The following is a 13,014-nucleotide window of genomic DNA, read 5'->3' on the forward strand; positions in this document are numbered from 1 at the left end:
ACTTCCAAGGATTTATAATTTACTGGGGGAATGGGTTGGTGGAGGGAGACAAACTGGTCATATTCATAGAAGAATTGAATACAAGGCAATATGTACTGGGAGCAAAGAAGAGATTTTGACAGATCTTGGAGAAATTTGAGAAGGAAGAAAGAGTCTTTTAGGTTGGGGATCTCTGGGGAACCTTCTTGGGGAAGGTTGAACCTGAGCTAGCCCTTACCCATGTTAACCTGTACAAAGGTGTGTGACATATCCTGATGGGTGATTCCCATTTCCTGGCATAACAGATAAGACCCACAGATCTTGGGTTTGGGAGGAACCATCCCTCCTGGCATGTCATCCTGGAGATACTTCCTAGTGGGTGTGTTATCCTCTGGGTTGAAGGCCACTCCCTTCTTTTGATGGACAAGCCAAATTTTTAGTAGATTTTCAGATCCCTACCTTCTGATAGTGGAAGATTAAACAAACCAACAAACAAACCAGCAAACCTCTTTTTTTTCAAAGCTGTATCTAAGGGGGTTTGTCTCTCTAGGCAGGACCACCCTCCTCATGCATGTCTACACAATCTGTGAACTTAAAGAAATATTAATGAATCTGTATGTTAACCAAATTCTGTTTTGCACTTTTTAAAAAGCATTTGGACAAACTCTAAGGGCTATAAAATGATTATTTTTAAGTCCCAAACTTAGTAAGGACCCCTCCTCAGTTTTGGAGGAGGGTAACCATGAAGCAAACTTGCATTCCAGGAATGAAGAGGTCAGGGGGGCCTCCATGGCTGATATGATTTAGGAGAGAGCAGGGTGAGATAAGGCAGGTGCTTGCAAAGTTTTCAATGTCCAGTTTGAATAAAAAGTCATAGAAATTATGCTTACTTTGGAGTCATGACCCACAGGAGGTTGTGTATGAAATTGTCACATGAAAAGCTTCCAAGAGTAAAAGATTATGAAAAAGCACTAGGAAATATCTTTAGATGGTGAGAACCAGGATTGGAGATGGTTGAGTTCTAATTGGAGAAAGAGAAAATGAAAATATTTGAAGTTCTGAAATCTTGGGCAGACTTGGACCATGAGGGTGAAGAAAGTCATAACATAGAGTTTCCATGATGCTCTGGGACCCACACCAGGGAGTCCATCCTTTTGATGACATGGCCAGTGTTCCCTTACCTGAAAAACACATCTCCTAAGGATTGCAGAGAGTTTCCCCAGTATCCTGTCCCATGAGTCCCTTCTTATAAGAAAGAATGGTTATTAGGAAGATAAGAGGTGCCCTCACCCCTAGACCAATATAAGTGGTAACAGTCATCTGTGAAGAGGTGCTAAGTTTTTAATACTGACTCAGTGACCCATTATTGCCATGCTAACCTATTTTAATGAATTAATTTTAAAGTTTTATTGATGCATTTTTAATGTTTCTTATAATCTCCAACAGTGTCTTCCCTTATGACAAAGAAAAATGGGTAAACAAAGTCAATCTAGTGACTTTCTTACTGTAAAAGGAACCTTCCACACTGAGTCCCCACCTTTCCAATGTAAGAAGGGAGGACCATTTCTTTGCTTCTTGCAGACCAAGATTAGTCATTAAAATCTCTCATATTAAGCTGTTTTATTGCTCTTTCCATTTAATTACCACAATGCTTGTTATGCCATTTTAATGAAAGCTCTGTGTTGGAATTCCTACATCAGCTGACTTTGGGGAATAGAGAGAGATTGCAAGGAATAAATGAAGCAACAGGTAACAGGAACCGGGAGGTACCTGAGAAGGGCCAGATGTGAAATATTAATGGGATTAACATGAGATCAGAAGAAAAGCAGGCTGGAGGCATTCTGGAGAGTGTATAATGCCAGTCTACAGTTCGGATTTTAGTTTTTAGTAATAATTACAACACTAGGGTTTACATAGCATTTTACATTCCTTCCACTTTATTCACATTATCACTTTATTGCAAGGCACTCGGGAGCCACGGCTGACCATCGGCTCCATTTCCTTCTTTTTTTCCTTTGTTTCTTTTTTTTAGGTTTTTGCAAGGCAAATAGAGTTAAATGGCTTGCCCAAGGCCACACGGCTAGGTAATTGTTAAGTGTCTGAGACCGTTGAACCCAGGTACTGCTGACTCCAGGGCCGGTGCTTTATCCACTGCGCCACCTAACCACCCCATGGGCTCCCTTTCCAAGGCTCCCAGTTCAGCCTAGCTTCCATTCTCCATGGTTCTGAACCTGTGAGGACTTCTCCCCTCCCACTCAGTGTGTTTGGCCTCAGGCGGGCAGTCAGCCCAGCTGCTGCTGTTGACTCAGAAACCTGCTTCTCTGGGCAGGGCCTCACCAGACTTGTGAGCTCAGTGGTGAGCGACCGCTGGATTATGTCTGGCTGGGCTGGGCGGGGGAGGGCGTGGGGCTGTCTATGCCCAAGGATTGGGAAGTAGTCGGGGAAGTGATTTGGGGGTGACTGAAGCCCGAGCTGCTTCTTTGGGTCTGCTTCTGGCTTCCTAGGAGGGATCTCTGCAGGAGGAGCTGAGTGAGAATTGGGAAAACGGAGGCCAGCCCAGGACCACTTGGAGGGGACCTGAAGCAGCAGCAGCATGGGCATCCTCTACTCCGAGGTAAGATCTACAGCCATCTCCTTCCCCTCCTGCATACCCCTCCCAGGGCGGGTGCTGCTCCTTTGGACTTTCTGTCCTCCCTTCTAAATTAATTTCCTCACATCTGAATTAATGTTAGATTTGACAGAAACCCTCCTTTGGATTTTAATCCATACTGTTACTTCTTTTTACAAGAGGATATGACTTGCCCCTTGGTAGTATTACTCAACTAAAGAAAAGGGGAAGTGGGTTTAGGAACCCATAAACTCCTACCTGTGGGACTTTGGGGAAGGCAACTCTGTTTTTCTGTTTATTCAGGCGTGTGATAGGTGGGCTCCAGAGCCAGAGGCCTGGGTTCCAATCTCACCTCTGCCAATGACCTCCTATATAAATTGGCTGAGTGACAGTTACCTCTCTGGGCCTCAGTTTCTCTGTCAAATGAAGGGATGTTGAAGAATTGGATCCTTTGTTTTTTGTGTATCATGGACCCATTTTGTACTTTGCTGAAACTTAGGGAGCCCTTCTTAGAAAAAGGGTTGTTGCCTATATTCACAGTAGAAAGAAATGGTCATTTTAGGTTAGAGGGAAGTAAAGAGAAAAATGATCCCCCCCCATCCAAGTATATTATCGTCCTGAAATTTAGCCACGAGGATCCATGGACCTTAATGTAGTAAGATCTTCTGCCATTTATTGCCCATGTGACCTTGGAATCACTTCACCTCTCTGGGAATCACTTCACCTCTCTCTGGGACTCACCTATCTTTTCTGTTAAATGGGGATCTGTTAAATGAACATTTCCTGATCCCTCTCATCTGAAGTCTTACCACCTAAATCTGCTTGAGAATCATTCTGCCTCTATCACATAGAGAATGTAGGGTGTTTTCCCTCAATATCAGAAGTCCCGGGGGGAAGTGGGAGAAGGGGTCACCTGGATTTTCTCCATATTCATATATTTTACACAGTGGTGATACATCATTTGGAGCTTACCTGAACTCTTCACCTTTCACCTGAGTGTTGGGGTTACCTGCCATCTTGTTTTGGGGAGCCTCCATGTCCACACACAATTAGACCCATTTTCCTTCAATTCCTTAAGAAAGAGGCCCACTCAGAGCCCTTGGGGATGCAGAAATTCCCTGGGTAGGAACCAGCATTCTTAGTCCTTCTTAGTAGATCTCAAAGTAGCCTCTCCTAGTTGAATTTCTCAATTACTGTGCTCAAATGACTTTTTCCTGAAATACAAGTTATCTCTCAGTCATGCCAAATGGATGAAAAGTAAATAAAAAAGTTCCAAGTACAACTTTGAATGAGAGACGGTACCTTGTGCTCATTATGACCTGGGCTTTCCTTCTTACTTCCGGTTCAGCCTGAGCCAATCCCCTAACCAGTTAGACCACATTGCATTGCAGAAGCTCTGTCAGAGCTGTGGGGCCTCCTTGCAGGCTCAGCTGATGTAGGGGCCCAGAAGCCTCTTTGTGTCTCTCCAGTTACCTGCTGCAAGATTGCTATTTTTTCCTGCTCAGAACAAAAAAAATAGAGACCTTTCTAGTATACAATTTATTCTGTAATGGAAAGAGCATTTCTGGTGGCTGCTCTGAGGATGGGGGTGACAACAAATGGGCAGAGGAGGTAGGAAATTCCTAATGTGAATCTGGTTGGCCCTTCATTAGTCCTGAGGAGAAACAATTCAATAAACCCAAGTCCTTGTGCTCTTCTGATTGGGAGTTCACCCCACAATGTGCAGAACGGAGCTTTGCTGACAGCAATGAGGGGTCTAGAGCAAGGAGTCATACAGGCTTGAACTCAGGTCTTCCTGGCTCCAAGGTCAATTTCTCTCTCTCTGTCTCTCTCTGTCTCCCTCTCTGTCTCTGTGTCTTTCTGTCTGTCTTTCTGTCTTTTTGTCTGTCTCTCTCTCTGTCTCTCTGTCTCTGTCTCTGTCTGTCTCTGTCTGTCTCTCTGTCTCTCTCTCTGTCTCTCTCTCTCTCTCTCTCTCTCTCTCTCTCTCTCTCTCTCTCTCTCTCTCTCCCCTATGCACTGATGCCTCTGTTTACTTGAGGAAGTAACCTCACTTTTTTTTGTTCTCCCCAAATAACCACTGTCCCCATCTCCTGTCTGCCCTCTGTTACTAATCCATATACAATGACTGTGTGACATTTCAAAGTAGCCAGTACAGGATTTTCAGGACTTGTCCCTCTTAGCTAACATTTATATATCATTTCAATCTTGACAATACCTCTGTGAATTAGACATCATTATTCTGATTTTGTAGATGAGGAAACTGAGGCAGACAGAGTTGGAAGTCTTCTTGGGCCCAGGATCAGAGAGATACTAAAGTCTAAGACAGGATTGGAAGTCAAGTTTTCCTGACTCCAAGTTGAAGTCTCCCAGCACTAACACCTGGTGAAACAAATTCTGCCTCTTCTACCTTATGCGTTTTCAGCTTCCTCACTTGCATTAGCAGGGAGTTGGTCCATGTGATCTGTGAGGTACCTTCTAGCTTTAAGGTTTTTGTTTTTCTCTGGTCCTGGTCCAAAGACCCATTTATTGTGCCCGTTTGGTCCATAAATCATATAGCTAGGCTTACTTTCTTGTTAGTGTTAATTGTTCACACTATAATATGAAGACTTATTCTTAATGACCTCCAAGAGTTCTTTTTTATATATTATTCTCAGATATCTATTTTTAGTCACCAAATAGAAACAAATGGTATTTTGCAATTACCTGTACAGAGTGGAAGAACATTTTCTGTAACTACAGAAAAATCAAAAAATTTCAGAATCAGCAACTATGCTGTGCCCCCATAACACATCTCTGTCACATGGTCATTCCACCTTTGTTGATGCTCAGGTCAGGTAAGGCTCCCCCATCTACCCAGTCAGCCCATTCTATTATGGCATAATTCTGGTGACCAGCTACCATCCATTTCAGATGTATGCTGCCCACAGTTCCCTTCCTTTTTAGTGAAAAAAAAACTACCAAATCCTGACTGTTACACATGGAACAGAAATATAGCCACCCACTTATACTTCCCTACTCTGACCTACCATGTTTGACTTTTGTTGGTTTGGAGGGTGTAATAGGCATGGGGCAGGTACCTTCTGAATGGTTGAGAGTACCTGAAAAGCACCGGAACACTGGGATCTCTGCTCAGTGCAGATTTAAGATGCCACCCAATTCTTGCCCTTGGGGAGCTTACAGTCTGGGAGGAAGATAAATGAAGTCAACAGATTTCCATTTTCCAAGTTCCAATGCTAGATGGGTCCAGGAAGAGTCCAGGAAGAGATCAGGAAGGAGGAACATCAGGGGTCAACTACTCTAATTTCCTCATTTATCAGAGGAGGAGTACAAGATTGGGGCTGGAGGAGGAATGTTTCATGGAGAAAGGAGGCAGTCTCCAAATAGAAAAATTTAGACAGAAGACATAGAAGAACTTTGTTCCAGGCTTGGAAGAACACATGGGAACAGGATGAGATGTAGGAATTATTAACTGTCCAAATTAGCTCATTCTACCTGTGCATGAAGGAGAAAACTGTGAAATAAAGCTGAGAAGGTAGGAGCTGGATTGTGGGTGCTTTGAAGATGAGACTTTTCCATCTAAGTGGAGAGTGGTTAAGACAGTAATGATGGGAATAGATCAGCTGTCCAGGGAAAGGGAAAGGGACTAGACTAGTGTATTGGCAGGAAGAGGGGAGATGGGAGAGATCAGGAAAGGTAATGACCCTGACACCTTTTAGAAACTGATGAAACATACAGGATAACAAAAAGGAAAGAGTCAAAGGTGAGTCAAAGATTTTGAGACTGGCAAGTTCATGGAAGAATGGAGAAGTTTAGAGAGAGACAGGGGTAAGGTCAGGGCGTCTTGAGTCTAAAGTGACCAGGGGAAGTCCTGGTGGAGATTTCCAGTAAGAAGTGGAAGATGTAGGACTGGTCCTTAAGAGAACAGTCCAGGCTAGCAAGACAGATGTGGGAGTGTTCTAACCCAAGACGACTCAATGGAAGCTATGAACAAGGTTAAGGTGAATGAATGAATAAATGAAAGAATGAAAAGTAATCATTGCTCAGATACACATTCCAGCTCCAGTTCATTTTATAGATGAGCAAACTGAAGCAAAGAGGTTAAAAGACTTGCCCAGGATCCCACAGCTTGTTGGTATCTGATTCTGGATTTGAATTCAGGAAGATGAGTCCTCCTGACTGCAGACCCAGTGCTCTGTCCAATATGGCATCCCTCACTGTACCACAACTAGTAAGAGTCTGAGGTCTCATTTGACCTCAACCCTTTTGTGACTCCATGCCCAGTATTCTGCCCACTTTTCCACCCAGCTGCCCACTGGGACATAATAAACTTTTAAGAAATGCTTTTTGACCATTGATTAAGTTCTGGGGACAGAAGGGGAAAAGCAAAAGCCAGTTCTTGTCCTTAGGAAGGTTATTTCTGATAATGATAATGATAATGATAATGATAATGATAATGATAATGATAATGATAATGATGATGATGATGATGATGATGATAATAACATTAATAATAATAATAATAATAATAATGGTTGGTTAGTTCTTGTCCTTTCTTATCAAAGAAGACCAAAATGACATTGCTATGTTTCAGACAAATGACAGTGTGTCCAACTGTGACTGATCAGACCCATAGGAACTCTGAATGCTCTGTCATAGGTTGGACAGCAAACAGTCCATTTGAGCCCCCTGGGGTGGGTACTCTAGACTTACAGATGTCATGTTTCCTTTGAGCCTCTTTGATTCTGCCTTCCTCATTCCACTGGATCTCTAACTTTGGGATAAGAATAATAATAGTTCCTACCATTTATAGAGCAGCGCCCCTGTGCCGGCTCTGAGCTAAACACTTTGTATGGCATATCTTATTGGATCCTCACAACAACTTTGGAAATTCCCAGTATTACATATTAGCCCAATTTTACAGTTGTAGAAACTGAGGCAGACAGGTTCCATCACCTGCCCAGCGTCTGTCTGAGGTTGTACTCAGACATCCCCTTACTGCCCACATGCAGAGGGGAGGGCAACTAGAGGGGTTCATTCTGGATTCTGAATGGAGCCATGGAGGAAGGGGGCCCACGCAGTCTTCCCAGTTCCAATGGGAGGGTTGATTTGACTTGATTGTAGACCTGGAAAAGTGCATCTTCTGTGGTGAGATGATCACTGGGGAAGAATGTGGAACATGGCTGGAAACTGCTCAGGTGCATGGGCCTCATGAGGTCCTCATGGTCTAGTTATTTGAGGCCAATGAAGGGAATGGAGAGAGGGAGGAAAAGAGGGTCCAAGGTGGCTGCTTAATAGACACTTGAGGGGAATAGTCTAAAGGTTGAAAAGATGCTGGAGAGGTGGGAGGAGAAGCAGGGGAGAGAGAGAGAGAGAGAGAGAGAGCGCCAGTATTGGAGATGGGTCAGGGAAGAGGTTGGTGAGGATCACTGGCTTTGGAGATTAAAGAGGTCACTGGGGGAATGGGGAAGAGTTGATGGTGAGCTTGGTTCAATGTCAACCCACCTTCCCTCCCTAAGCCCCTGAAAGGCCAGTGCCTTCAGGGTCCTGTATGACATTGGAGGAGGGGACAGGTAGCCTAGGGAGGGTTGGTCTTATATCCTCAAAGACTGGTTCTAGGGGCATATTCATTGCATAACTCTGAGGAAGTCACCTGGACTCTGGGTTCTTCAGTTTCCTCATCCATTAAATGAGCCATCTTAAGCTCCCAACTCCAAATCTCAGATTCAGTGATATCAGTGAAACCTCAATAGATACTAGAATAAAGGAGAGAGGGAGTGAGGTGTGTAGCCAGAATACCTGTGCTCTTCTCCAAGGACTTCAAAGGAAGATGGGAGAACCCCACAGCTACAATCCAACCAGTCTCATGGTGACTCTCCTCACAAAACCCCTGTGAGGCATGAGAAGTAGCTTGACTGAGGAAGACTCTGAGGGTCAAAGAGTTTCAATGAGTTGTCCAAGGCTATCTGGGAAACCAGAATCAGAGGTAGGTCTTGACCCTCACAGCCTACTATGCCTGCAAGGCAGGACCTCCTGCTTCCTTGGTCCTTATGTTGATGTATTAAAATCACTGCAAGGCTAATAGAAAGGGCCAGTCCCTACTAATTTTTGGCTTCAGACCAGTGATTTTGGGCCATTCTCAGGGCTGGAGGGACGCTTAACACTTCTCACAAGCATGAAGGGTCAAAAGACAAGGCATGTCCTGATTACATGATTGGATACCTGAATTATCCTGCCCCCCTTCTCCTGTCTCTGCCAGCTAGGGACAGAATCTCCCAGAAGTCTCTCTTTGGAATGGGATCATCCCCTGGAAAGAACTGCTGGCTTCAGGGAACAATCTACATCCCAGGATTCATGGGCGTTGACTGCCTTGGAAGCACCACCACTGATGTCATCCCTTTGGGCCAAAGCACTAGGGAGATAATGCAGTTTTGTGGAATTGTTGAAATAACACACTTTGTCTAGATAGGCCCTGTGATCACACCTTGAGGACTGAGCTTCAGGGCACCACATACTCAGGAGTGCAGATTCAGCTCAAAGTGGTACAGGAAGAAGGAAATCATTTCCTTCAGGGGCAGCCAGGGTCACTTTTCGGGGATTCTAGTCTTCAAATTGAGGTTTTTTTTTTCCTTTCCTCAGTGGATACTTGGCCCTTAACCACTTGTCCCAGTCCATTGCTCCTACTCCCCTTCTTCTCTTCTCAGCATAAATCTATCATGGCTCCCTCTTGGAGTCTTGGGTCAGCTGGGTGGTGCAGCGGGTAGCACCTCATGCCAGGACCAGGAGACTGTTCAAATTCCAACAGCAGACATGTAATAAGATGATATTTGTAAGTTTTTTGGAAACCTTAAAGATCTATAACATGCTCAGTCTTGTTATTCCTTAACCCCCCCAGCCTCAGTTTCCTCCTCTGTAAAATAGGGGTGATGCTACCAGCTACCTCACTCTGAGCATCAAATGAAATAATGTATGTTGCTCAGCTCTGTAAATCTAAGAGTGTTATGTAAAGGAGGCTATTATTGTATTTGAAGACAACTCCGGTCTTCTCTCCCCAAATCTTCTCTCATCCGAGTTTATTCAGTAATCCGTGATCAGTCATTAATCCTGGACTATAATTAATTGATCAGATAATGAGTCACCACCTTGGAAAGCTTGGAGCTGATGTCTTCATCCAAGGGATTAGGAGAGGAGGAGAGGAAGGAAAAAGGAAGGTCTGGAGAAATCCAGGTTGACTGGTAGGGCATGTTGAGTGGGTCCAAATTAGAGAGGAGGGCCAAGGGTTGGGATTGGTGACAGACCTGCCCCATTCCAGTTTTGTCTCAGTCTGGTTCTACCCTCTCTTGATGGGATATTCATTGTAAAGGTACTAGATCACAGAAGGCAGAATTGAAAGGAATCTCAAGAACCATTAATTCCAACCTCTATTTGACACATTGGGAAACTGAGGCCCAGAGAGGACTAGAGATCTGCCCTAGATCGCACAGCCAGTAAAGGGACAGTGTCTGTGTGTGTGTGTGTGTGTGTGTGTGTGTGTGTGTGTGTTCTTGTATGTCCATGCATGAGTGCTTAGGTGCATGTTTTGATAGAATTAATCATAATAATGAGAAATAATATTTCTATGAACCCAACACTTTACATTTATTCTCTCACTTGATCCTCACAGCAACCTTGGGAGATGGGTGCTGCTATTGTCCCTATTGAACAGATGAGGAAACTGAGGCAAACAGAGTGAAGTGACTGGTCCAGGTTCACACAGCTGGTGAGCGTCTGAGGCTGGATTTGAAATCCTGACTCCAGACCGGGTGCTCTACCCACTGAGCCTCCCAGCTGCCCCCAAATGCACTGTTTTAAATTAAATTTAAATATACACAAATACTTAAAGCTTATTTAATTTCTTCACTGGAAGCCATGTCTTCCAGTTGTTCTGCAGTCCTGTGAAAGTGGGTCAGAGCTGTGAGTAAAGGATGGGGGCCCTGAGGGAGATTTCTGAGTATTTCCCTCTCTCTCCGCCCATCTGCTCACCACACTCCTTCTGTCCTCCCTGAAGGCTACTCACTGGTGACTCATTTCTTCAACCCAACCACAGTGGATTAGAGGTCAATTATTTCAAAATCTCAGATTTGGAAGCAATAGTGTACCTAAATTAGTATCCTCTCCTGTAGAATAGCTGGCCATCCACCTCTGCTTGAAAACCTTCAGTGATTGGGAAGCTCACTACCTCCTAATGTCTTCTCCTGCCTCCTCCATTCTCTTGGGTTTCCATTCTTAGGACATTTTCCGTAACACTTGTCACATTCTTTTTCTGTGAAATCATTTAATATAGAAGGCAATGTGTGTGTTTCCCCCCAGGGCAGTGGGGTTAAGTGACTTGCCCAAGGTCACGCAGCTAGGTAATCATTAAGTGTCTGAGGCTGGATTTGAACTCAGGTTCCCCCAACTCCAGGGCCAGTGCTCTATCTCTACAATGTGTGTTGATAAGTGTTTGTTGAAGCATGAACTCAGATGGTAGTTTTGTCCCGAGGTTTCCTGGTCAACCTGACTGAAGCAAATTCCAGGACCACTACTTTAGTATGAAAGGAGCCCCAGGGGTCAACTATATAAAACTCTTCATTTTATTACTTTTTTTGAAAAAAAGTAAATGTTTCCAGGGGCAGCTAGGTGGTGCTGTGAATAGAGCACCAACCCCGGAGTCCGAAGGACCTGAATTGAAATCCAATCAAAGACACCTGCTATTTACTAGCTCTCTGACCTTGGGCAAGTTAATCCCATGCTCCACAAAATTAAAAAAAAAAAAAAACAACCCAAACCACCTGCAAACGTTATCAAACAAAGAAATATCAGACTTTTGTCTGAAGCAAAACAAATTCTCATATTGTTTACTGAGGAGGAAACTGAGGCAGGTCTAGAGACATTAGACTCAGGTCTCTTGCCTCACATTGTGCATTCTTATTATTTTTAAGGATTTAAGTCTTCTTGAGAAAGGAAGGTGAGATCCTAGAATGGGTTTTTTCCCCCTAAAGATGTCAAGAGCTCAGCTAATGTTTTTATAAAATTGGAGATTTCCTGGTTTCAGGGAATCTGAGTGGGGGAGAGTCCCTCCTCCGATGCACTCAAGCATATCCAGAGTCCCCTACAGCCCGAGAGGACACGACTTGTCCAGGCACATGGTAGAAGCTTAATCAATGCGGATGAATTGATCCAGACCCCAGAAAGATGAACGTTGGTTCAGTCATAGAGAGTATGAAAGGCCACTGTCTAGGCCAGGGGGGGGTTCTGTTCTGTTCTATGGGGACAGAAGGAGTCCTGAGAATGGACAGTGCACCTGGGGACCAACAAATCACTAATGGGCTATCAGAATGGACCTTGGAGCAGAACAGGTAAGGATGGAGACTAGAGGGCAGGGGATACATTTTATTAGCCAACTGCTGTCAATTCCTATCACTGCAAATGGCTGAAGCAGTGTTTCCCAAAACTCTCCAGTGTGAACTCATAGGCCATAGGAGAATGGCTTTTGAACTGAAAGGGACCTCAGGGATTCTCTAAAGCCGTCATCCCCTGGAACCCACATCCATGGCCTACCAATCCACAGTTCTTTTCACTTATTAATCATTGGTAGTTCTGGCTGCCATGCAATCTCTCTTCCAGCTCTCAACTGGGTGACTGTGATTTGGGGCTATCCTTAGTGCCTGTTACTCCCTCCCTTATTTCTAGTCTGGATATGCCTCCTTACCTATCTCTCAGGATCCTTCCCACTGGTTCCTTACTGACTTTCATGGCTCATGCCCACCTGTCCCTCCACCCTGCTGCAATCATTGACTATAATTATCTTCTCAAATGACTTGCTGTAATTGCCTACTCTAATCTCTTTTTTGACACCAGCATTTATGGTGATGACTCAGGGAGCACCTTGACCCTGCAGAGTATTGCCTCTCCCATTCAATGATCCTCAACCCCCCCCCCCCCATTACATAATCAATTGTTCATTTGTTTCACCTTGGATCTAACTCTTTGATCCCATTTTGGGTTTTCTTGGCAAAGCTACTGCAAGGATCTATCATTTCCTTCTCCAGTTCATTTCATAGAGGAGGAGACTGAGGCAAACAAGGTGAAGTGTCTTGCCCAGGATCACCCACCCAGCTAGTTAGTGTCTGAAGTTGGATTTGAACTCAGGAAGATAAGTCCTTCTGACTGCACCTGGAGAGGTGCATTGTGGTGCCCCTTACCTGTTCCTGCCTAGTCACATCCCAAACCTTAGGTTCTACCTCTAAGATCTAAAACTTGATATTTCCACCTCCTTCCCCATTTGTCCCTTTATCTGCTTCCCCTCATCATCATTAGGCCAGTTCTGGGACCTATATTTCCTGAACTCCCATCCTTTCACCCAGTCCATCAGCTTCTTTCCATCTACATTTGACGTTGTTCATTCTGTC

The 13,014-nt window shown here is 44.3% G+C and overlaps 1 protein-coding gene across 1 annotated transcript in view; it reads left to right on the forward strand.

The window, feature by feature from the left end:
- The first annotated feature begins 2,368 nt into the window (after positions 1–2,368).
- ANKRD22 (ankyrin repeat domain 22) overlaps positions 2,369–13,014 on the forward strand; it is a 34,992-nt gene continuing 24,346 nt past the window's right edge. The window contains exon 1 of the mRNA XM_074232239.1: positions 2,369–2,593. Coding sequence (XP_074088340.1) covers positions 2,573–2,593 — 21 coding nt within the window. The 5' untranslated portion in view covers positions 2,369–2,572. The remainder of the gene's footprint in view (positions 2,594–13,014) is intronic.

Source organism: Macrotis lagotis, chromosome 4 (genome assembly GCF_037893015.1).
Source record: "Macrotis lagotis isolate mMagLag1 chromosome 4, bilby.v1.9.chrom.fasta, whole genome shotgun sequence".
In the NCBI taxonomy this organism is placed as follows: Eukaryota; Metazoa; Chordata; class Mammalia; order Peramelemorphia; family Peramelidae; genus Macrotis; species Macrotis lagotis.